This window comes from Myotis nattereri (genome assembly GCF_964212035.1).
Source record: "Myotis nattereri genome assembly, chromosome: 11".
Classification (NCBI taxonomy): Eukaryota; Metazoa; Chordata; class Mammalia; order Chiroptera; family Vespertilionidae; genus Myotis; species Myotis nattereri.
Window position 1 is genome coordinate 45,806,392 of NC_138086.1, and position 23,381 is coordinate 45,829,772.

Here is a 23,381-nt window from a genome sequence, read left to right on the forward strand (position 1 = left end):
CATTTTGTGTACTTAAATGTATGATCAAATGACTAAATTGTTATATATCTATAATAATGTCTTGATTAATTAGTGTGGTTAAGAGAGGGTATCGGGATTACTGAAATTTCCCAGTTAACTGAGGGTTTATTCAGTTAAGCAATGAAATTGCATAGGTAAGGATGCTGACATTTGGGGTAGGATTTGTCTGTCAAACTCTTTTTAGTTACATAAAGTCATAGCAGTCCCACTGTGTATTATTAGGAAGGAGCATTTTATCTGATGTAGAGCACTAGTTTCATAATAATATCATTAGTTGCAGTATTAGTAGACTTGGAAGGAAGTCTCATGGATTGCAGAGCTAGACTTGTAGAGCTTTTCTGGAGCCAGTGTTTCTTAGCTGAGCAGTGAGATTTTTCAGCAGAAGGAAGGATGCCAGCTTCTCAGGGGTCCAGTGCGGATTGTGACTCAGATGTCACTGAGATGTTGTTCCCTGTTTATCTGTGCCAGGCAGATTTTAGAATGTTGTAAAATGATGAAAATGTGTCTACATGTGGTATATATGTATGGCAGGTACTAGGTGGTTGTTTTTTTTCCTTTCATTAAACATTTAAGTTCTCTCAACTACTAGTTGGCACACAAGGTATTGGAAATCAAATCTGAATGATCAGACTGGCTGTTTTTTCTTCAATAGATGAATAGTTTTTAGTGTTTGGCTATTTTCTTGAACTTTCCTGTTTTCTATCAGTTTGTCTCCTTTGTCAGAATGATTCCCTGGATTTGTGATTATTAAGAAAGATGATTATTTATTTCTGTGTAGATAGAACTGTAACAGGTACAAGTACTGTAATTGTGATTTCTTTTTCCTTAAAGGAGGAATTCCGAGAACTTCGAGAACAGCCTAGTGATCCTCAAGCTGAACAAGAACTAATCAATAGTATTGAACAAATATATTTTTCTACAGACTCATTTGATATTGTTAAATATGAGCTGGAGGTAAAAAATAAAATTCATTAAAACCTATCTAAGGCCCTCCCCCCCCCCATGATTACATTTGTGAGATTTTAATGCTTTTTAGGGATGTTATATTTTTTGATACCAGGATTGGTCTGTAATGACCATATTGTAATTCACTGAACTGTCTGCATTGTTTAAAGGTGAAATTATTTTTAAAAACGTAAACTTAAGTGCAGGAGTAGAATATTTGTCCAGGAAACATTTCTGCATTTTTGTTTTTTAACTGTTAACACACAGTATGTTAATATGCTGCCTCTATTTTATTTTATGTTAAATACGTTTAGAAAAGCTCTAGGATTTTTAATCATGGATATATATCTGCATAATTGTGTAGTCATGATAAGTATCCCTATGCCATAATGTTTACAACATTGGCATTTTAAATTTATAAGAACTTCCAAAAAAAGCCAGAATAGTAAAATTTGTTGTTAGACAAAACCAAACACAATGTGCACAGACATACTTTATATGCAGTACCTAGAAAGGCGTTCCCCACCTCATTCTGAGGTTTCATCAATCAGTTGACGGAGACTTGGAGTCTAAGGTGGAGTTTCGCACCTACACGGTGGTCTACACTTTTGGTAGTTCCTCATGCTGTCCTTCGAAGCCGGTGTATAATCATGTACTCCAACAGCTGTCGCTGTCACCCTGAGGTGCTTGCTTACTACTCACGGCATTTCAGGGGGGAAATACGCCTTGAATTCTGTCGTAGAGAAGTAGGAATATACCTGTGCTGGTAGCGTGGGGAATTCTGTCACAGATCATGAAAGCAGTGTCTCCTAGCGTAGGAGTCGTGGGTCCCAGTGGCAGTGGGATTTCCTGGAGGTGGGAGGCAGCTGTGGTGGAGATGGTGGGCTGGGCAGGGAGCACAGAGGGCAGGGTAACAAAGATGTGTAGGCTTTTGTGTCTGGAGTCTAGTAGGGGAAGTAGGGGGGGCAGGAGGAATGAGCATGCTTGAGATGTGACACTGTTTTGTATGCACAGTTCATAAGTCAGGTGTACAGGTAAATGACACCAAACTAAACAACTTATTTTACGTTTCTCTAATGGATTTGTTTTTTAGAAGCTCCCTCCTGTTCTCAATTTGCAAGAATTAGAGGAGTACAGAGACAAATTGAAACAACAACAAGCTGCAGTGAGTAAAAAACACATTTCTTTGTGACAAAACCGTAAATGAAACACAGCATAAAGGTGTAATGTTTTCAGGTGTTATGGTTTAACTAATATAGTAACATACTAAACAAATCATACTTCACATGACTTTTTCCTCAACTGATACATTTATATTAAAATTTAATGCCTATTCAGAACTGGAAGTTTTTTCTCTGGAATTCTAAATGTGATGAAAGAATTTTGAGCTTTTTTTTTTTTTTTTCAGATTACTAAGTACCTTTAGGCTCCTTGTCATGCAAAACTACTCACAGTTTTGTTATGCAGTTTTTGTTTGTTTGTTTTATCTCAGAATAAGAGATTCCCATTTCTTGTTAAAATATGTCCAAAGAGAATACAGGTGTAGGATTCAGAAAAGCTGAATTGTAATCACTTAGCATTGGTAAATAAATCTCTTTTGTTTTATCTGTGAAGTGATGGGTTAGACCAGCATTTTCTTTAGTGCCATAAAATTCTATAATTCTGTATTTCCTCACGTTAGGCTGAACTACTTTTATAAAATTCAGTCTATATGTAGTTACTATTATGTTTAAGATTACTCATCTGGAAAATGAGGAAACATGTAACCCATTTCTATAGATTGACATGAGTGCTAATTGAGATAATGTAGGGAAATCACTTAGTACACTGCCTAGCACAGTGCAAAATAACAATAACTACATTGCCTATTTTTAAAAAGTATGTTTTTATTGATTTTAGACAGAGAGGAGGGCAGATGGAGAGAGAGAGAGAAACATTGATGTGACAGTGAAATTTTGATTGGCTGCCTCTTGCACACCCCCTACTGGGGATTGAGTCCACAACCCAGACATATACCATGACTGGGAATCAAAATGGTCACCTCATGGTGCATGGGATGACGCTCAACCAACTGAGCCACCCAGCCAGGGCTACATTGTCTATTTTTTAAAAATAAACCCAATTTGGTAAAATTAGGTGGGTTTTTGTCTGGGTACATCTATACAAATTCATATCTATATACATCTATACATGTATGTATAATTTCAAAGCAGATTAAGAAAACATGAAAAGATTAATGCCATTCATAAGTGTGTGTGTGAATAATGTTTGGTTCTCAGTTGGCCTGGGGGAGGGGAACCAATTGTGTTTCCTGAGCAAACATTCACTAAGTAACTTCAGTGTGCCATGCTTTGTGCTGGACTTGGTATCTCATAGTGTCATCTGACAGAGGCCCCTGAAATTGTGAAATAAGAGCCTCATGTTTAAAATCATTATAACTAACTTGCATGCATTAACATTATTCATGGAATTGGCTCAGAAAACCTGAAATATCTCCATAGCATTCCAAAAAACACATGTTCTCAGTTCTTCAGAAGAAAGGGACCAAAATGCCATTTGTCTTCTTATGTGGTAAAAAGGGTCTGCAGGGTGCAAGGACCTTCTCTGTTTCCCAGATATTGTCTTCATAAATTCAGTTGATTAAACACTTACTTATCTTAACAAGTTAATCTTTTCATGCAAATCCTGAACTCTTAAAGATGATTAAACTTTTGTGTATGTTAGTCAAATCAGATAATGATACTCAACAGTTATAATGAACATTTGTTGAGTACTGTGCTCTGTGCTATATACCTCTTACTAATTTCATAGCCCAGAGAAATATGTGTGATCATAGCATACTGAAAAATTTATAGGGAAGACCTGTAGAATATTCTTGGAAATTTAAAAAATATAAAATGTAATAGGAAGCATGAGTTTGTTTTCTTACTTTCTTTGTTTGATGGTATGTTCTTATAGGTGTCTAAAAAAGTAGCAGATTTAATCCTTGAGAAGCAGCCTGCTTATGTAAAGGTAAAGTAATATTTGTTATTTATTTGTTAAAATAAAATATGTTATTTCAACGTGGGAATGTGAACATCAAAATATTTGTTATATTTTGTTAAATCAAGGATACTGCCTTATTAGTGACCTATTCTGTGTGGATATTATTCTTTTTACGCTAGATGAAAATATTGTTATTTGTTATAATATAATATAATATAATATAATATAATATAATATAATATATTATTATAGTGAAATTTAAAAAATGAGTGATTTAGTCCTGAAACTGTTGAAGTATTTTAATTTATTCTTTTGTCTATAGTTTTGTAGCAACATATTCACTGTGTGTGTGTGTGTGTGTGTGTTCTCATTTGGGGGTATTTGCCAAACTGAAGAAATGAAAGAGTTTTTATAACTGATTCTAAAGTAATATCTTTGGTTTTCCAAACTGTAGATTAGCCAGTGAAAATTGCTTTTATATTCTCTGTAACATGTAGATTATTAATAATGAACGCTCAATGGCAATATAACAATTGGTCTTTAAAATATGATAAAATTGGAATTATGCAGCAGAATCTTTCTTTTCATTAGAAAAATTAGAGACTTAATACATTGAAATATCTACTAATGTTCAAAAGAAAGCATTCATTGTCAAAGCATCTTAGCAAACAGAAATCATATTTGTCATATTCTTGATTACCTTGTGAAATTCTGTTGGGTAGAAACATTTAAGTGGATATATTAGTCTTTATTTATGCCTGTATAAAGCAGGTTGGGTCTAGATTTCCTTATAAGCAATAATAACTAAATATTTCGTCATATGTTGTTGTGAAACTCAATTGAAGATTGTCATTTTAAATAATTTTATTGAAATATATACCAACAGTTTTCAGGTTCAGGTATTTATTTTTGCTACATTGTTTTCCAAGTAGGCTTTTCTTAGAAACCCACTAAAGGTTTGTTAGAGTACCATATGAATAGGAAAGAAAAATAAAATGCCTCAAATAATAACCTGTACCTAATCTTTCCATAGGAACTTGAAAGAGTTACTTCATTACAGACAGGTCTTCAGTTAGCTGCTGTTATCTGCACAAATGGGAGAAGGTATTGCAATTGATGATATTTTCTTCTTTAAACTGGAAAACACTTCAAGGAAAACTATGAAACTATCATTGATAATTGATTTTTTTGTTATTACTGTAATTTCTAGAACACCACTTAGTAACAATATATATTATGATCTAAAAACTATACTAAGAAGGTATGTGAGAAATGTCTGTACACCTAGTTATGGTATAAAAACATTACTGTTTTTGTATTTGCTTAGATTAGTGCTTCTCAATCTATCTATGGTGAAGGACCAGTTTTTTTTTTTCTTTTTAAATTTCTAACTTGTTACAGGGTGTTATTTTTGTAAGTGCAATAAAAACAAAGTACTAGGGAAATGGGAAAAAACAAACAAACCAAAGACATACAAAGTACAGTCCCAATTTTTTTATTATTTATTCATGAAACATAAAATTATTATGTCAGCCTTTTCCCTAAATGTTTTTAAATGCTTATTTTCAGTTTCTTTGTACTTTTTTTCTGATGGGCCAGTGACAGTTTGAGGATTGGCACTAGTCCACCCACCACACTTTGAGTAATGCTGGCTTAGATTGAGCCGTTGAATAAATTTGTCACATAAATTTGTGGTAGTAGTCGTAATGCCTAGTTTTAAGAGTAATCAAGGATACTGCCTTATTAGTGACCTATTGTTCTGTGTAGATAGTATTCTTTTTATGCTAGAAAAATTTAACTATTTATTGTTCACTTTTGCAGACACTTGAATATTGCAAAGGAAGGTTTTACTCAAGCTAGTTTAGGCCTTCTTGCAAATCAAAGGAAACGTCAGTTGCTGATTGGACTTCTGAAATCTCTGAGGACTATAAAAACATTGGTATATACAGGTTACTTTTTAAAAATTAAAACTTAATTTTATGGTTGAGACAGGTTTTACCTTTGATTTTTTTTTTTATTTTTTTTTTCCAGCAAAGGACAGATGTGCGCTTGAGTGAAATGCTAGAGGTAAGTTGAGAAGGCTTGGAAATTTGGCGCTCTCGATAACATTAAATAGAAAAGTTATAGTGAAAAAATTCAGATGGGCATTTTTCTCAAATTGGTAGGTGGTATAAAGAGCCCTTTTAGACAGGCAAAGGTACTCGCTCTAGAGCATTTTTCTATTGACATAATGTGCTTCATTTAGAAAAATTTATTTGGATAAATATTTAGTTTGTAGCAACATGGGAATGTGAACATCAGTATCTTTTGATTGTATTTGCACTCAAATAATAATAAAATTGTCTTTTTCATCTAACGTATAGAAGTATTTTGGATATGTTTCACGTATTAGTTATGTTTGGTATCTCATGTTAATTGGTTTTCTGAGTGAGCTGTGTGTTTTCTCTTTCACGGTTTCCTAGCATTCTCAGTCTACTTCTGTTACAAGGTTCACAAAAGCCTGATCTTCTATGCTTCCCTATTACCACTGAAGCTCCTTAGGGTAGGAACTTTATCTCAGCATCCCCAGTGGTTTGAATTGCATTGCTGAACTTAGGTATGACCTTAAGGAAATAAATTTTTTAGGGTTTTCTGTGTAATCACTGTATTACTTCTAAACTACTATGATTAAACTAGGGTTTGAGACATCCATATGAAAAATTCTTTTGACATTAAATTAATGTTTAGGTGATAAAATAGTCTGAGGCTATTAATGAATATTTTACTTTTTTCCAAATTTATTTGTTTTAAAAATATTTATTGATTTCTTGGTGGTAGAACTGTTGAATGTTGATTACAGGTAGAGTGTATAATTGTTTTGGAACGTTTTATGTAAACATTCCCTGTGAAGCAGCTTGTAATCAATCCTATATGGGTTTTATACACGTCATGGTCATAGAGAGCTGTGACTGTATATTTGAAGAAACAGAATATTTTTTTCTATGCATGCATTTTAAATGTTTTAGGTCTGGACCTACTTGCCTCTCTCTATTTTATTATTTGTTATTGGTATTCTAATCCTTACATAAAAGAAATTAAACTTTTCTGGTTCTATAACTTTTGCATAGAGGACAAACAGAGATTTCTGCAGGGGCTTTAAGAAAAATGTCTCTAGTCTAATGACTTCTGTTGTTATCTTAAGGAGGAAGACTACCCAGGAGCTATTCAGTTGTGCCTGGAATGTCAGAAAGCTGCCAGCACTTTTAAACATTACAGTTGCATAAGGTAAAGTAATACAGAAATTTTAAAGCTGACACTGTTGCCTGTTTTTAATGTAGAAATTGTGTTCTAAACAATATTAATACACATTAAAAATAAATAATTGCTCTGTTCTTTAGCATTCTTGTTCATAACTGGGCAGTACAATAAAATTACAAATAATAAATCTTAAGGTGTGAAAGATCAGATACCCTTTCTTTTCACCTCATAGACACTCATATTCTTTCCAGTCTCATTGATTTTCATTTTTATAGAGAAGTAGAGAATACATTTCTCTCTTCATGTCCCCATTGTATTTCTTGGGAATTCTTCCTCCTTAACTTTGCCCAGCTTATAAATATTGAGAGTGTTATTGTAGTTTGTTTTTCAGATCCAGATGGTTCTAATGTTTGGCTCATCCTGATAATAATTTTTGTGGAACTTACTTTTTGTCAAGTCATGCTTGTAATATTTAAGTGACTATTTAATGTGTTACACCTTTTGGTTAGTTATTTATAAAATGTACAATGTAAAAATGGCTGCTACATCCTTTGCTACTAGTTCTAACTTTATTAATGGATGTTTGGTTGGCTTAAAGAGAAGGTTTTGCATTACTGATGCCAGTACCTTGGGAAAGCTCTAATCCCCAGTTGTAATTCCCATCATTGCTCTAAAACCATCACAAATAAACATAATACTCTAAGTAAAATAGTGTTCTTGCCAAGCAAATCCAGTTTCAAATTAAATTCATACCTATCGTCGAATACAGCCCCTTAGTTTCTCCTGTATAGAAATTCTGTCAGATAGTCAGTGAGCCATGCTATAGATGTTATAGATGTTGATTGCGAGTATTTTAAAAATAAAAAGATTACAGTAGACCAAAACATTAATACACCTTTGAATTTAATTTTTTTAAATATACTCTGACATCATAGGTCTCTGCTGAGTGTAGGGTAAGGGCTAGCTATTTCCCCCCTAGAGATGCTCTTTAAATATTTATGGTATTTTTTCTTTAGGATCATGCATATTGAAACAACACACTTTTATTGGATTAGGAAATACATAATTGGGTAGTACCGTGGGTCCTGGAAAAGGGTAGCACACGTTTAGTTCATTTTGCGGTGATAAATTCGTTAGAGTGAGAACAGCTTATTTATGAGCAAGTGAATGTAATTCAGGCAGTTATATATTTATTGTTTATTATATGCCAGGTGCTCTGCTTTGGAATTGACTACATAATGAAAATAATATCTCTAGAGAACATAATCCATAAAGAAGGACTTGAACTGAAGAAGGCACAAGTGGGATGGGTCCTTAGGAAGAAGGAAGTTGAACACACAGTGTCAGGGGTCCTCAAACTACGGCCCGCGGGCCACATGCGGCTCGCTGCAAACATTTATCCGGCCCGCTGGGTGTTTTTGCTGCCGCTGCCTATTGCTTAGCAGCCGACTAGTTTTTTTTTTAAACTGTAGTCAGGCCCTCCAATGGTCTGAGGGACAGTGAACTGGCCCCCTGTTTAAAAAGTTTGAGGACCCCTAGTGGAAGTATTGGGATCTCACTTTTCTTAGGGGGCCAAGACAAAGGAGGACTTGAAGTGGGTGCAGGAGTTGAGCTAAACAATATCTGAGGGGTTGTGGATATGAGATTATAAGTGTCATGATGAAGTTTGTTGCAGAGATGACAAGCAAAGTGAGGATTGGCTTTATAATAACAAAGAAGTCAGAATTGACCTGTTGGGCACAGATTTGGTTGATGTATAAGTATAGAATGAGGAAATTTTATAAAGAGGAGACATGTGCAACTGAAAGGGAGAAACTTGAATAATTGAAAATTGATGGGAAAGAGTGAGAGGTTGAAAACAAAATGGAGTACATAATATATTAAGACTTTGCAGGGATTGTAGTAGGAAGAGATGGGTATGGAAATTTGGTGGAAGGAAATTGAGGGAGTAGGTGACTGGTGTTGACACTATTTTTTCTATTAAATAGAAATTTTATTTTAGCTGTGCTAAAGTAAATGTCTTACTGGACCAGAGTTAGTTATATATAATGTTTTTGAAAGAAATTCTCATTTGGGCTTTTTAGAGTCAGCATGAAGTAGCTTGTAAGTACTTTTTAATTAATGTATATAGTGGTATGTGGAGGAGGTGTGATGACAGCTATCTGACCTGGTCAGATTTTGAAACTGAAAAGATCTGTAATGATGATTTAAATTAATAATGGTTTTATTTTAGATAATACAATATATAAGAACTGTGCTGTGTTTACATATGTGAGTCATCCAAGTAATAAGAATAGTTTGTCATAATCTCTGAAAATAGGTAAAAAATACATGCACAAAAAATATTGATGGCCAAGGAATTTATTGTAATGGGTTTCCTGGGAAAACTGGTTGAGTTGTGTTTTTTTTGTTTGTTTGTTTGGTGTGTTTTTTTTTTGTTTTTTTTTTGAGTTGTGTTTTTAACTTGGTGAGTTAGTGGCAATGTCAGGGTGACTCAGGAAACAGAGGTGCTAGTTGGAGTTGTTTGGTGGAGATGACAGCCCCTCCACCAAGAAGTCTCCCCCCCACATACCAGCACTGTTGCCTTTGCTGGCGACCATTCATCCTGCCTAACCCAGTCCTCTTTCCCCTTTGCCTCTTATTTCACCCTTTTGATCCTAGTTGGGAGAACATGAGAGATTTGTTCACTTCTTGTAGATATATGACATGGGATATACAGGTAGAATAATTTGATATGTCAACAAGTTGAGTCCATGAAAATGGCAGGAATTTTATTACAATTTCTTATTATTTTTGCCTTTATTAATTAGTTATTAATTAGATGCACCTTTTTTATTGTACACATTTATTTTCTTTTGTACTTTTTCCCCCTGGTCTTCTAAATACAATATTGAACCTGTTCTTGGTCTCTTCAGACATGATTCATCAACACTTTATTCCTTTAATTTACCTGGAGCTGTGGAATTTAGCCAAAGCAAAGATTTAGTCTTTGTTTGGACCTGAGTGAATCAGAGTGAAAGATCATTTGACACTCTGGTAATCATGGGAATAGTAATTAATTTCCAACTGAATTTATACTTTCATTTTCGTTAGCATTTATGTTTATTTTCATTCCTGTGGATGACTAGAGAATTATGAAATACATTTCCTTTAGAAATGTCCTTTAAGAAAACTATGAGTTAGAGCATTTTTGAATTTTGGTGTGATTTTTTAAAAAATATATTGTTTGCAAGTTCATATGTATAGTGAACCTGCTTGTCTACTTCTTAATTTTCCTTGGTGGATTCTATATTCCTCCTTTCTTTCCTAGTAACATTGCTTCTTTATTGGAAATAAAATTTTTGTTAGAAGGAAGGGACCCTGTAGTCTTAGGAGTAGATTACATGATTCAGAAAGGAAGAAAAACAGAATTCACATATTTGCTTTTGTACAAAGAGCCATTGATTGTATACCTACTAAGTCTCAGGTTATATGACTATATAGATTAATACATGAAATACCAAGTAATAATGATGTAATCTGTTGATTGAAAAATGAAAGAAAACAGGTCCTTATTTAGTACCTTGTATCTTCCTTGAGATGTGCTGTGTTTCAGCATATTTATTTATTTATTGTTTCAGCATATTTAATTAAGATACTGTGACACCAGTTTTCTTCACTTTTATAACTGACAGGGAACATTTTTATATTTTATGACATTTTTTGAGTTGATTGATTGAAGGACATACAGTTGGGATTTGCTAGGAATAAGAATCAGAGTGTGTTTATGTTCAAGTACATCTGAATGAAGCATATAATTTCTTTTTTGAAATTTATCCAAATTAGTTTCAAGAACAGTTATTCTTAAAAGTCAGAACTTCTTTGTTATTTTTAATTTCATTTGAAAGAAACTAGTTGAGTGAACCTGAGCATATTACGGATTATGTACTGAAAAGTTTGCATATCCTTTGTTGAGTATTGTACTTTAACATAGACAGATGTACAATCAGCCCTCCATATCTGTGGGTTCTGCATCTGTGGATTCAACCAACCATGGATCGGAAATATTGGAAAAAAATAAGAAAGTTCCATTAAGCAAAATTTGAATTTGCCACACACTGAGTACTATGCTGAATTCACCCAAATGAAGTGATGTGTAGATATACCACTACTATAGCCTATATGCAGAAAGGAAGAAAAACAGAATTCACATATTTGCTTTTGTACAAAGAGCCATTGATTGTATACCTACTAAGTCTCAGGTTATATGACTATATAGATTAATACATGAAATACCAAGTAATAATGATGTAATCTGTTGATTGAAAAATGAAAGAAAACAGGTCCTTATTTAGTACCTTGTATCTTCCTTGAGATGTGCTGTGTTTCAGCATATTTATTTATTTATTGTTTCAGCATATTTAATTAAGATACTGTGACACCAGTTTTCTTCACTTTTATAAGTGCAACTTATACAACTATTACACCATGCAACTATTACACCATCCTATATGATAAAGGGTACTATGCAAATCGACTAAATGGCAGAACGACTGGTCACTATGATGCGCACTGACCACAAGGGGGCAGACACTCAACATAGGAGCTGCCCCCGCTGGTCAGTGCACTCCTGCAGGGGGAGCACCGCTCAGCCAGAAGCCCTGAGCTGGGCTCATGGCTGACGAACACAGCAGCAGCACTAAGGATGTCTGACAGATGGGTCCTAAGCTGTCAATTGGATATCCCCTGAGGGCTCCAGGACTTCAAGAGGGCGCAGGCTGGGCTGAGGGACACCGCCCCCACCCCCACCCCCAAGTGCACGAATTTTGCACTCTAGTTTTACATAGGGGACTTGAGTATCCACAGGTGTTTTGTCTGCAGGAGTCCCGGAACCAAACCTCCATGGGTATCAAGGAATGACTGTACTTAATTCTCATAATCATTACAATATCCTCCCCTTCCCCATTATTATAATCTTGGCAGTTGAATGAAAATTATAGGTTGTGATACTTCTTTAAATTATAGAATAATGAACACAGCTTTTAGGTACAAATACAGCAGTACTAGGGACTGTTCTTCTCCTGTTGCCCTTGATTCCTTTCTAGCAAGAGGTACCTGCCCTCTCTGCTTGGGCCAAATTATTGATACTGTGCTATTCTGACACTACCTCAACTCCTTTTTATTTTAACTTTTTTACTCTGCCTCCTTCCTGCACGCCGCACCATTTAAAAAAAAATGTTAAGTAAATCACATGGCAAAAACATACTGTTTTAAACAAAAGGGAAAGGGAAAGGATTTTCTCTCTACCCCATTCCTTTCCTTTCCTATTCCCTGGAGTAAATCACAGCTTATTAATTAATTTTACAGCTGATGAATTTCCCTAGTAGTTTTAATTATAACTTAAAATAATACATTAAGATATCTTTTTTTCTGGCTTATCATTGTAAATAGTTGTTTACATTTTTATAATTTTTTTGTATATTGTTTTGTTATAGTTACCTCTAAGAATTGTTTTATTTTTTAATATGGGATACATGGGAGGTGAATTTTTAGATTTTGAAATGATCTTAATTTTGTCCACACACATGATTGAAAGAAAAAATAGAAGGCATTGCTCAGTTATTTTCTAGCCTCCCATTTTGTGGATAGCATCATATGTTATTCTCCTCATTTCATCATAAAGGGTCTCTTTCTTTTAGATATTTTTAGAATTTTTCTCTTTTTACTTGATGTTCTAAATTTCACCGGTTGCCTAGAAAAGTCATCTATGTCAGACTCTTTACTCCTAGATAATGAGGCAAGCATGAAGTATTATTTAATGTTTATCTGCGTGAGGTGCTGTTACTTGTTACGCCAAGAGCTTTTGCAATTTATTTGTTCTCTAGGAGTTTAAAATAACAGGCAGTTAAAACGCTGGACTGAGGGATAATATTCTAGTTAAGAGCACAGAGTACACAAACAAAGAGCATCAGAGACGTTCATGCTGTGAATGGCTCACTTCTTATACCCTGCAGGAATGGAAAATATTGACATTTATAGGAGCGGCAGTGGAGGCTAGGCGTCGTTAGCTAAGGCAGCACTGACTGTACGGTCATTCTAAATTAGATTTTATTAAGGTTTCCTCACTAGAGCTTTATTTTTTAGCTTTTAAAAGTTGAATCATGATGATGGTTATGATAATACTATTGGAAGCTGTTTGGCCTTTACTATGTGTCAAGCTCTGTACTAGTCATTTTCTTTACTTTTCATACTTAGTATTGATAAAATATTCCTTGGAGTTGTTGTTATTGTCTCTGTTTTATAGATGAAGAATTGATGCTTTGTAAAATAAGCGGCAGAGCCAGGATTTAAATGTAGGTCTGTTAGAATGCAGAGCTTGTTGCTTTTAACCACTACTGCACTGACTGTCTAATAATGTATGGCTACTATATACAGTGGGAAGCTCATGGCTAGTAAGCCAGTTTTTATTATTCTGCTTCAGTAGTTAATTGTATTATTTTCCTAGACCTATTTCTGCCAGTTGTGTTTGTTACCGTTATTAATGTTAAGTAAGTAAAATAATGAAATGAAGCAGTTAAGTTGAATGCATTGGAAAAACAAAACATATTGTTTGAAAGTTAAATTGAATGCATTGGATAAACAAACCATATTTTTAAAAATAAATTTCTTTTTTAATTTATTGAAGATGAGACAACATATAAAAATGGTGGGATATAAAGTAACTAAATATAATTTGGCATTCGGATTGATTTTCATTTGTCTCTAAATTTCTATTTCACCTTAGAAAACTGAAACTTGAAATTACATACAATTTATTTGTGATTTGGCTTATATGAGACTAAGAAGTTAAAACTCAAATCAAATGAAAAGACTATGGCTTTAAATCAGAAATGACTGCGTGAAGTACATTTAAATACAGTTTTAGTTAAAATGACAATGTACCAGTAAATACAAGTATATGGTATTCACATGTATATATTTCTGTTTTAACTTTGATCAGTTGACCAACCAAAATGTCTTCCACTGAACTCTAGCACTGGTTTGGCAAATTTTGTCTTTAAAGGGATGTATAATAATATTTTAAGCTTTGGTTACAACTATTCAGCCCTGCCCTTGTAGCAGGAAGGCAGCCATAGTTATATGTAACAAATTTATGTGGCTGTGCTCCAATAAAACTTTATTTAGAAACATAGGCTGTTGGCTAGACTTGGCTCCTTGGCCTGATCTCTGCTCTAGAATTACAATTCAAGTTGGAGATGTTTTGATATCTTTAGTATCCTTAACAACGACTCTGAGCTTTTTATGTGGTGAATGACTGCGTTCTGGGTTAGTCAGGGATTTCTGAACAGAGCCAGAACAGAGATCTGCTGGCTAGATTCAAAGTGATCTTAGGAGTTATTTCACAGTCTGCTATGGTTTGGAGGATCATTTGGACACTTCATTATACCCCAAGGTTGTTAGTCTGGCTTCAAAATGTTTAAAATCAAATTTTCTCTTGAGGTCTCTTGATAAATCCTCTGCCAGCTGTGAACAGATTGAAACCACTGGAATAAATCTGATCTAAAAAGACTGGAATTTTCATGGGCCATGAACATGCACTATAAACTTACAAGTATAAATTTTACTTAAGTTTACTGTAACAGTTTTAGCACCTTACCTAATCATATTCAAAGATGTGAAAACTGGGTAACTGGTGTTCACAATATAATAGAATCTGGAAACGTTAGAGATGGTAGCAATCTTTAGATCTAGCCCACTTTTGTATAGGAAGCTGATGCTCAGCGATATTAAGAGACTAGACTTAAATCACATGGCTCATTAATAACATAGCGAGGAAAGATCATTAAGAAGCTAATTACCTTCATACCATCTTGTCTTCTTGTACGGTCAGATTTGTACAAAATTTGGATTTATGTGCAACCTTTTTAAGACTCGTTTTGTAAGTGTGTGTCCTAGATCATCTGTACAAAGGAACAAAATTAGTTATTTATGGACATGTTATCTTTAATATTTTCTGCAGTGATGGTAAAAATGCCCCCAAAATTGTTTGATTCATTCCATTAAGCTTGTAAATAGCCTTTAATAGCTTTTAGCCTTCCATCTTAGAACTACTAATTTTTTTGACAGTAATGTAGCTTTTATTTACCCAAATGTTTCTGAATAGATCCTTTTAACATACTTTGATTAATTGATTTAAATGACTTGAATTTATGTTTCCAAGTGTGGTGAAGGGCTTCTCTAAAGGCTGTGCAGTTAAGATGTCCACTCCTTAATCACATAATTTTTATATATGTATTTATAATTAGTAGTAAATTGTTGTCAAACTGGAGTTGTCACTTTTGAAAGCATTTTTAATAAAACCCAAATGTTTAATTTATATATTTTATATTTAACATCTTGTTCATATTATTTTCATTACCATGTTTGTATTAACCCCTTTTTAAAAATTTTATTTATCGATTTTAAAGAGAGAGGAAGGGGGAGGGAGGGTGGGAAGATGGGGGGGGGGGACAGAGAGAGAGAGAGAGAGAGAGAGAGAGAGAGAGAAAGAGAGAATGATTTGTTGTTCCACTTATTTATGCATTCATTGGTTGATTCGTTGTTCCACTTATTTACGCATTCATTGGTTGATTCTTATATGTGCCCTGACTGGGGACCGAACCTGCAACCTTGGCGTATTGGGATGAGGCTCCAACCAACTGATCCACCTGGGCAGGGCTTGCATGAATTCTTAATACTCAGTATATAGAATCATTATAACCATATACAATAGAAGCAACAAACACATCTAGGTTTGTAATAATTTTATAAACATTAAAGCCCATTTTTTTTCAACTTAGAAGCTAAAGAAATTATTACTCTCACCTATTAGTGAATTTAGGTATATTTCTTTTTTCTTCAAGCTCAAAATAGTTCCCTAAGAGGATATGTTTACAGGTTCTGACCTACTTACTGTTCCAGGTATTCTTGCCTCTCCAACCTGTGTCTATCTTTAGCCTTAGGTGGACTTTTGAGTCCCATATGATAGAGGAGTAGAACTTGTTTTAGCTCTGCTTATCTCTTTTTCCCTCTTGTTAAGGCACCTGTAGACTTAGAGTCTAGTGTTGTTCTTTTCCTTCTAAACCACTTTCCTTTTTTTACTCATTTCTATAGTTTCTTTATTGAGGTAGAAAGTAGGGGCTAATGGCATGATAGTAAAATTTTGCCATTTTGTTTGAATTGCAGATTTGACTCAGCAGATACTTTTATCTGCTTTGAGTCAGGTGTGAGTTTATTTAGTCCTGGGAGGTCACTGGGCAATAAGCCACAGTCTGTGCTTAGAGAGATAGTCACAGATATTCCTTAACTATAATGCACTCTGTGCTGTGAACATGAGACAAGGAACTCAGGGGAAAGATGCTGATTTTTTAAGGGGTGGGATGAGGAATTATTTAATTTAATTCTTTGTTATTCTAAGGCACTAACATGACTATCCTTTTAGGACTATTACTTTGGTGCCTTTAGCACTCATTTTTATCTTCATTCATTTATTCTTTTTTTAGGAGGTATCACAGAAATTGTCCCATAATCATATTTTTAAGGAAAATCTCAGTTCTGTCTACAAGAATTCCCTTAACCTATTAATATCTGTGGTGTGGCTATTTTTCAGGCATAAATCCTGTTTAGAGAACTTAGTTTTTCTAATATGGTATCAATCCTACATTATTGGTTGTCAAAGAATATAGTTTTGCTCACTCTTAGTTATTACTAGAGAATATAATCTCTCTATATTATTGGTTTTACTTTTCTGACAAATTGCTTTATATCTGTCTGTATCTACATATATCACATCACTTTGATATTATCTCCTCTGCTAGTATTAAAAGGCTCTATAAGAAGCAAATGGAATCCTTAAGTCCATTATTGTATTTTCTGTAAGGTTTTGCCAAGAGTATTGTGCCTTAAGAGTAAAGGTTATTGTCTCCTTATCAAGACTGGCAAAACTTTCTCTCAGAACTTAATGCCAGAAAAGGGGATTTTTGTGTGCCCACCCCCCACCTTGAGTTTGTGTTGATATTACAGACACTGATTGTATACTGTGACCGTATTTGCTTTGTTGCTAGACTTTGAGAATCAAATTTATGATCAGATAACAGTTGTAAAAAACCTTGTATAATTCTGCCGTATCAAAGTACATCTTTCACCTGTTCTTACTATTTTATTTTACTTCTCTCTTAACCTTTTTATCAAAATGTTTTCTCTGTGATTGTATTTATTTTGTTACATATCAAAGATCTTTTTTAGTAATGAGATATTATAATTCAAATAATGATAGTTCTCTCTCTTTTGTTTGTTTTTAACTAACCTAGGGAGAATTAAAGGGAACAAAATCATTTTCAGTCACATATCCCAAGTGTATAACTTACTTAATTTTTACAAAGTGAACATACTTGTGTAATTACCTCCTAGAAACCGAACAATTCTAGTACCCCAGAAACTTCCTTCACGCCCATCCCAGTCATTATTTTCCCACAGTAATAACTGTTCTGTTTGTCACTAAAGTTAGTTTTATCTATTTTGAACTTTATGTAAATGGAATCATATGTTATGTACTTTTTTTTTAACTGACTTTTTTTGTCCAATATCATACTTTTGAAATGCAGGTGATACATTTTTATTGCTATAGTATTTCATTGTATAATTATATCACACTTTATCCACTTAATTTAGTGATGGCGAACCTTTTGAGCTTGGCGTGTCAGCATTTTGAAAAACCCTAATTTAACTCTGGTGCCGTGTTACATATAGAAATTTTTTGATATTTGCAACCGTAGTAAAACAAAGACTTATATTTTTTATATTTATTTTATATATTTAAATGCCATTTAACAAAGAAAAATCAACCAAAAAAATGAGTTTGTGTGTCACCTCTGACACGTGTGTCATAGGTTCACCATCACTGACTTAATTGTTCATAGATAATTGTGTTGTTTCAGTATTTTTTCCTCTTACACGTGGTGCTTAACAATTATGTCTGCATTTCTGTTAGACGCATATCTAGGATTCATGGGATACAGAGTGCGTGTTGAGTTTCAGTAGATGATACAGTTTTCCAAAGAGGTGTCAGTTTCCCCTTCCGCCAGTACAGAATTGGTGTTTCATTTGCTCTACATTTTGGCAACACTTGTTGATGTAATTTTTAATTTTTTTGAAAATTTCTTTAGCCATTCTGATTGCTTATTAAGTTGTCTTATTGTAGTTTTAATTTTCATTTCCTGAATGCCTAATTGGAGTGGCTATTAATATTTATTGGCCAATTGGATATCTCCTTTGTCAAGTATCTGTTCAAGCATTTTGTCCTTTATTTGTATTCTGTTCTGTTGATTTATTTATGTATACTTATGTTGTCACCGTCTTATTGCTGTAACTTTATAAGCTTTAATATATGTCTTCAGCATGACTCTTCAAGATATTCTTAACTATTCATAGCCCTTTCAATTTCCACATAAATATTAGAAACAGTTTGTCAAATTCAGTAAAGTAAAAAAACAAACAGAACAAACAAACTCTGCTGGAACTTTGATTAAAAATTCACTTATTCTAGGAAATCATTTTGTGAGAACTGGTAACTGTATTAAAGGTTTTAGTCTTTTTCATGGTATATACCTTAATATAGTTAAGTCTTTTTTAAAAATGTATTTTTATTGACTTCAGAGAGGAAGGGAGAAGGAGAGAGAGATAGAAACATCAATGATGAGAGAGAATCATTGATCGGCTGCCTCCTGCATGCCCCACACTGGGGATTGAGCCTGAAACCCAGCATGTGCCCTGACTTGGAATCAAACCATGACTTCTTGGTTCATTGGTTGACGCTCAACCACCGAGACACGCTGGCCAGGCAAGTCTTCTTTATTTTAGGTATTGTTTTACTGAAATGGGATTTAAAATTTTTTATTGTCTTATTCCTTTTAATATATAGAAACTAGAGGCCTGGTGCACAAAAATTATGCATGGGTGCTGTCCCTAGGCCTGGCCGGTAATCGAAGCATGAGCATCTGGCATGGAAGGGCAGGTCCCAGCTGACCTCTGGGCCCTGAGCAGCATCTGGGCCCCAGACCCCCGTGTGCGGCTCCTCTGCCTGAGTCAAGCCCTTGAGTCCCCATGCAGAGATGGGGTGAGCGTGGCCGGACGCTATGGGCTGGGGTGCTGTGTAGGCCATTGAGCCCTCCAGTGGCGCCACACGGAAGCCAGGAGAGCAGTGCGCTCTCTCCTGGCCAGCTTTGCAGACCGGCTCCTGCTTGAATCCACGGGGAGCCCGACCATCTCCTGCAGTCTCGGCAGCTGAAGCCCGGCTCACCTGGAAGAGGCCGTGTGGGTGTGGGGCGGGCTCCTCGTGGGTGGGGGGCTTCCTTGGCACGTGAGCCCTAGCATCCAGGGGAAGGGTAGCAGGGGGAGTGAGAGCGAGCTCGGCAGACACCCACATTCTCACCGCACTTCTGACCCTGTCACCCCCACCCTCAGGTAGCTGGTGAGAGGTTGCAGCCCCCCTCGCCTGAGTGCCGCGGGAGGTTGGTCACTGCCACCCACCCCTAGTTCCCCATCCTAGCCTGGGGCCCAGCCCAGATAGGGCGATCAGGGCTTGCCGGTCACTGGTGGCCATCTGCAGGGCAATTGATCAGAGCTGGGCCCTCCGCCCGCCTTCCTCGCACCTGCCTTAGCCAGGCACCACCCGCTCACCTGCTCCACCATTCCGCCACAGTCCTGCTCTTGTCGAGGCTGGCAGCGCCTCCACTGCCATCCACCGCCAACGCTGCATCGCCGATGCCCACTGTGTTCCGTGCGACCCCCTGATGGTTAGCGCACGTCATAGCGAGCGGTCAAACTCCTGGTTGAGGGGACAGTTTGTATATTAGGCTTTTATTATATAGGATTCATCTTATTTTAAAAATTCTACTTTTTACCTCTATTATACTTTTTATCTTTAAACTTGGTATTAACTTTATCAACTTTTAATTCTTAAATTCTTAATTTTATCTATAGATTCTTTAGTATTTTTTACTTATAAAATCCTGTGGCTGTTAGAAATGACTTTTATCCTATACTAGAGGCCCGGTGCTGAAAATTTGTGCACTCAGAGGGAAGGGAGGGTCCCTCAGCCCGGCCTGTGCCCTCTCGCAGTCTGGGACTCCTCCGGAGATAACGACCTGCTGGCTTAGGCCTGCTCCTGGGTGGCAGAGGGCAGGCCCAATCCCTAGGTGCAGCCCCTAGTCGGGCTCAGAGCAGGGCCTATGGGGGAGTTGGGGCACCGCCCCTGTCATGCACAGAGCAGGGCAGATCGGGAGGTTGCGATGCCACCCTCAGTCACGCTCAGGGTAGGGCCGATTGGGGGGTTGGGGCATCGCCCCTTGTCACACTCAAGGCAGGGTCGATGGGGAGGTTGCGGCGCCACCCCCTATCACACACAGAGCAGGGCCAATCGGGGTTGGGGCGCTGCCCCCTGTCACTCACAGAGCAGGGCCCATCAGGGGGGTTGGGACTCTGTACCCTGTCATGCACAGAGCAGGGTTGATCAGGGGGTTGGGGAGCTCCCCTCTGTCACGCACAGAGCAGGGCCCATCAGGGGGTTGGGGAGCTCCCCCTGTCACGCACAGAGCAGGGCCGATCAGGGGGTTGGGGAGCTCCCCCCTGTCACTCACAGAGTAGGGCCAATAGGGGAGTTGGGGCACTGCCTCCTGTCACACACAGAGCAGGGCGGATCAGGGGGTTGGAGTGCCGAACCCTGTCACACTCAGGGCAGGGCCGATGGGGAGGTTATGGCTCTACCCTGTCACACACAGAGCAGGGCCCATGGGGGGTGGTTGGGGCGTCGCCCTCTATCACCCACAGAGCAGGGCCAATCATGGGGTTGGGGCGCCGCCACTGTCACACTCAGAGCAGGGCCGATGGGGTGGTTATAGCTCTACCCCGTCACTCACAGAGCAGGGCCCGTGGGGGGGTGGGGGGGTTCGGGCGCCGCACCCTGTCACACACAGAGCCGCAGGGTGATCAGGGGGTTGGGGACCTCCCCCCTATCAGGCACAGAGCAGGGCTGATCAGGGGGTTGGGGCGCCTTCCCCTGTCACGAACAGAGCAGGGCTGATAGGGAGGTGTGGCCCCACCCCCTGTCACACACAGAGCCGCAGGGCGATCAGGGGGTTTGGGCGCTGCCCCCGTCACGCTGATCCCAGTGCCGGGAGGCCTCACGGCTCCGCTGATCCTGGTGCTGGGAGACATATTACCCTTTTACTATACAGGATAGAGGCCTGGTGCATGGGTGGGGGCTGGCTGGTTTGCCCTGAAGGGTGTCCTATATCAGGGTGGGGGTCCCCACTGGGGTGCCTGGCCAGCCTGGGTGAGAGGATGATGGCTGTTTGCAGCTGGTCACACACCCTTCAGGGTGGGGGTCCCCACTGGGGTGCCTGGCCAGTCTGGGTGAGGGGCTGAGGGCTGTTTTCAGGCTGGCGGGTGACTGAAGCTCCCAACCGCTCCTTTTTTTCTTTTTCTTTTTTTATTCTGGGCCAGCTTTAGCTCTGAGGCTTGGCTCCAGCTCTGAGGCCTCTGCTGCTCAAAGAAGGTATCTGGTTTGTTTCGATTCTAGAATCGAAGCAATGTATAACTCCATCTCTGAGATCCCGGGCTCGCTGAAAGCAGGTTTCTGGGGTTTTGTTTAGCTTTTATATTTAGTACAATGTTTCTTAAACTGAAAGCTCAGAGGCCTGCAAGGCAGGGTGGGAACGTTGGAGTCCTCCGTCACTGAAGCAAGCAAGCCTCATGTTAGTTTCAAGCTGCTTGGCTGCTGGCCGCCATCTTGTCTGGTAGTTAATTTGCATATCTCGCTGATTAGCCAATGGGAAGGGTAGCGGTTGTACGCCAATTGCCATGTTTCTCTTTTATTAGATAGTATGATAAAAGGCTAATATGCAAATTGTCCCCATGGGCGGGAGTTCAACTAATCAGGAGTTAGACATGTGCTGACCACCAGGGGGCAGTGCAGAATATGGTGCATGTTGGTGATGCAGCGCTGGCAGTGGGCAGCAGTGGAGACACTGCTGGCCCCAATGGGCCCCGACAAGAGCAGGACCATGGTGGGATGGTGGAGCAGGTGAGTGGGCAGCACCAGGCCAAGGCAGGTGCGAAGTGAGGCCCTGGCTGGCCGCTGGAAGCCACTAGGGACCTTACCCATGCACAAATTTTGTGCACTGGGCCTCTAGTTTCTTCATAATCTTTTTTTCTTTTCTTTTTTTTGCCTTGTTATAGAACCAGTAGCACAACTTACTACTCATGCTATTGATCTGTGAACTTATTGATTATTTATTCAGCTAACATGTATTTAGTACTTAGTTTTTCTCTTTTAAAGGTAGGCACATCTAACTCTCTGTTTTATTTAATAGTGAACTGAATTCAAAGCTGCAAGATACTTTAGAACAAATTGAGGTAAGAAGGATTACATCAGAAATTAATTGGCTTTTTTCAGCAGTTTTTGAATAGCATAGATACATTGTATGTTTTGACTTTTGTGTTTTTACCAGTGTTTCTAGATCACTATGCTATATTTGTTTTGCATTTGGGATATCTGTACATGGTCAAGTAAATGTTAATCTACTTGGAAATGCAAGCAATTTCTTTTGAAATTATAGGATCTAAAAACGGTATTTGAAAATATCATTATATCCAGAAAGATCCCCAAATTTTAGTCATAGGTATATTCTCATATAAATTATAGCCAAAATACTTACCATGTTAATTTTTTTTATCATCCATTACTACTTTTTTTGTTTAGTGAGTTAATTTATTTAAGAATGATTATAGGCTGATGAAAACACTCCTAAATTCCTAACCTCAATAATATTTCCTATAATTCAACAAAATCTAAGAACTGGAAAGGAAAAAATATGTCATTACTAGCATAAAAGGGGTTTTGCTTTTCCTCCGTCACTTATTCAGAGTTCATCTCTTTCTATGGCAATCTTTGCAAAGCAGGGTATTCATTTTTATAAATTTAATAAGAATTATTTGGTTTCTTATATTTTATTGTTTCCGATAAGGGTAGTTATAAAAATTTAGGCTGGACTTTCAAATGGCGTTTTGTGAAAGTAGTTTTTGTTAATAAATGCAATTATTTACTAATCGTAAGAATGTCTATTTGATAAATCTAAAGATAACTGCTTTGAAAATCTTTTAAGTATGTAATCACT

The 23,381-nt window shown here is 37.2% G+C and overlaps 1 protein-coding gene across 1 annotated transcript in view; it reads left to right on the forward strand.

The window, feature by feature from the left end:
• VPS50 (VPS50 subunit of EARP/GARPII complex) overlaps positions 1-23,381 on the forward strand; it is a 121,818-nt gene that overhangs the window by 20,742 nt on the left and 77,695 nt on the right. The window contains exons 3-10 of the mRNA XM_081102352.1: positions 853-975; positions 2,060-2,131; positions 3,925-3,978; positions 4,985-5,055; positions 5,773-5,890; positions 5,983-6,018; positions 7,133-7,215; positions 22,578-22,620. Of these exons, the coding sequence (XP_080958478.1) occupies positions 853-975; positions 2,060-2,131; positions 3,925-3,978; positions 4,985-5,055; positions 5,773-5,890; positions 5,983-6,018; positions 7,133-7,215; positions 22,578-22,620 (600 nt within the window). The remainder of the gene's footprint in view (positions 1-852; positions 976-2,059; positions 2,132-3,924; positions 3,979-4,984; positions 5,056-5,772; positions 5,891-5,982; positions 6,019-7,132; positions 7,216-22,577; positions 22,621-23,381) is intronic.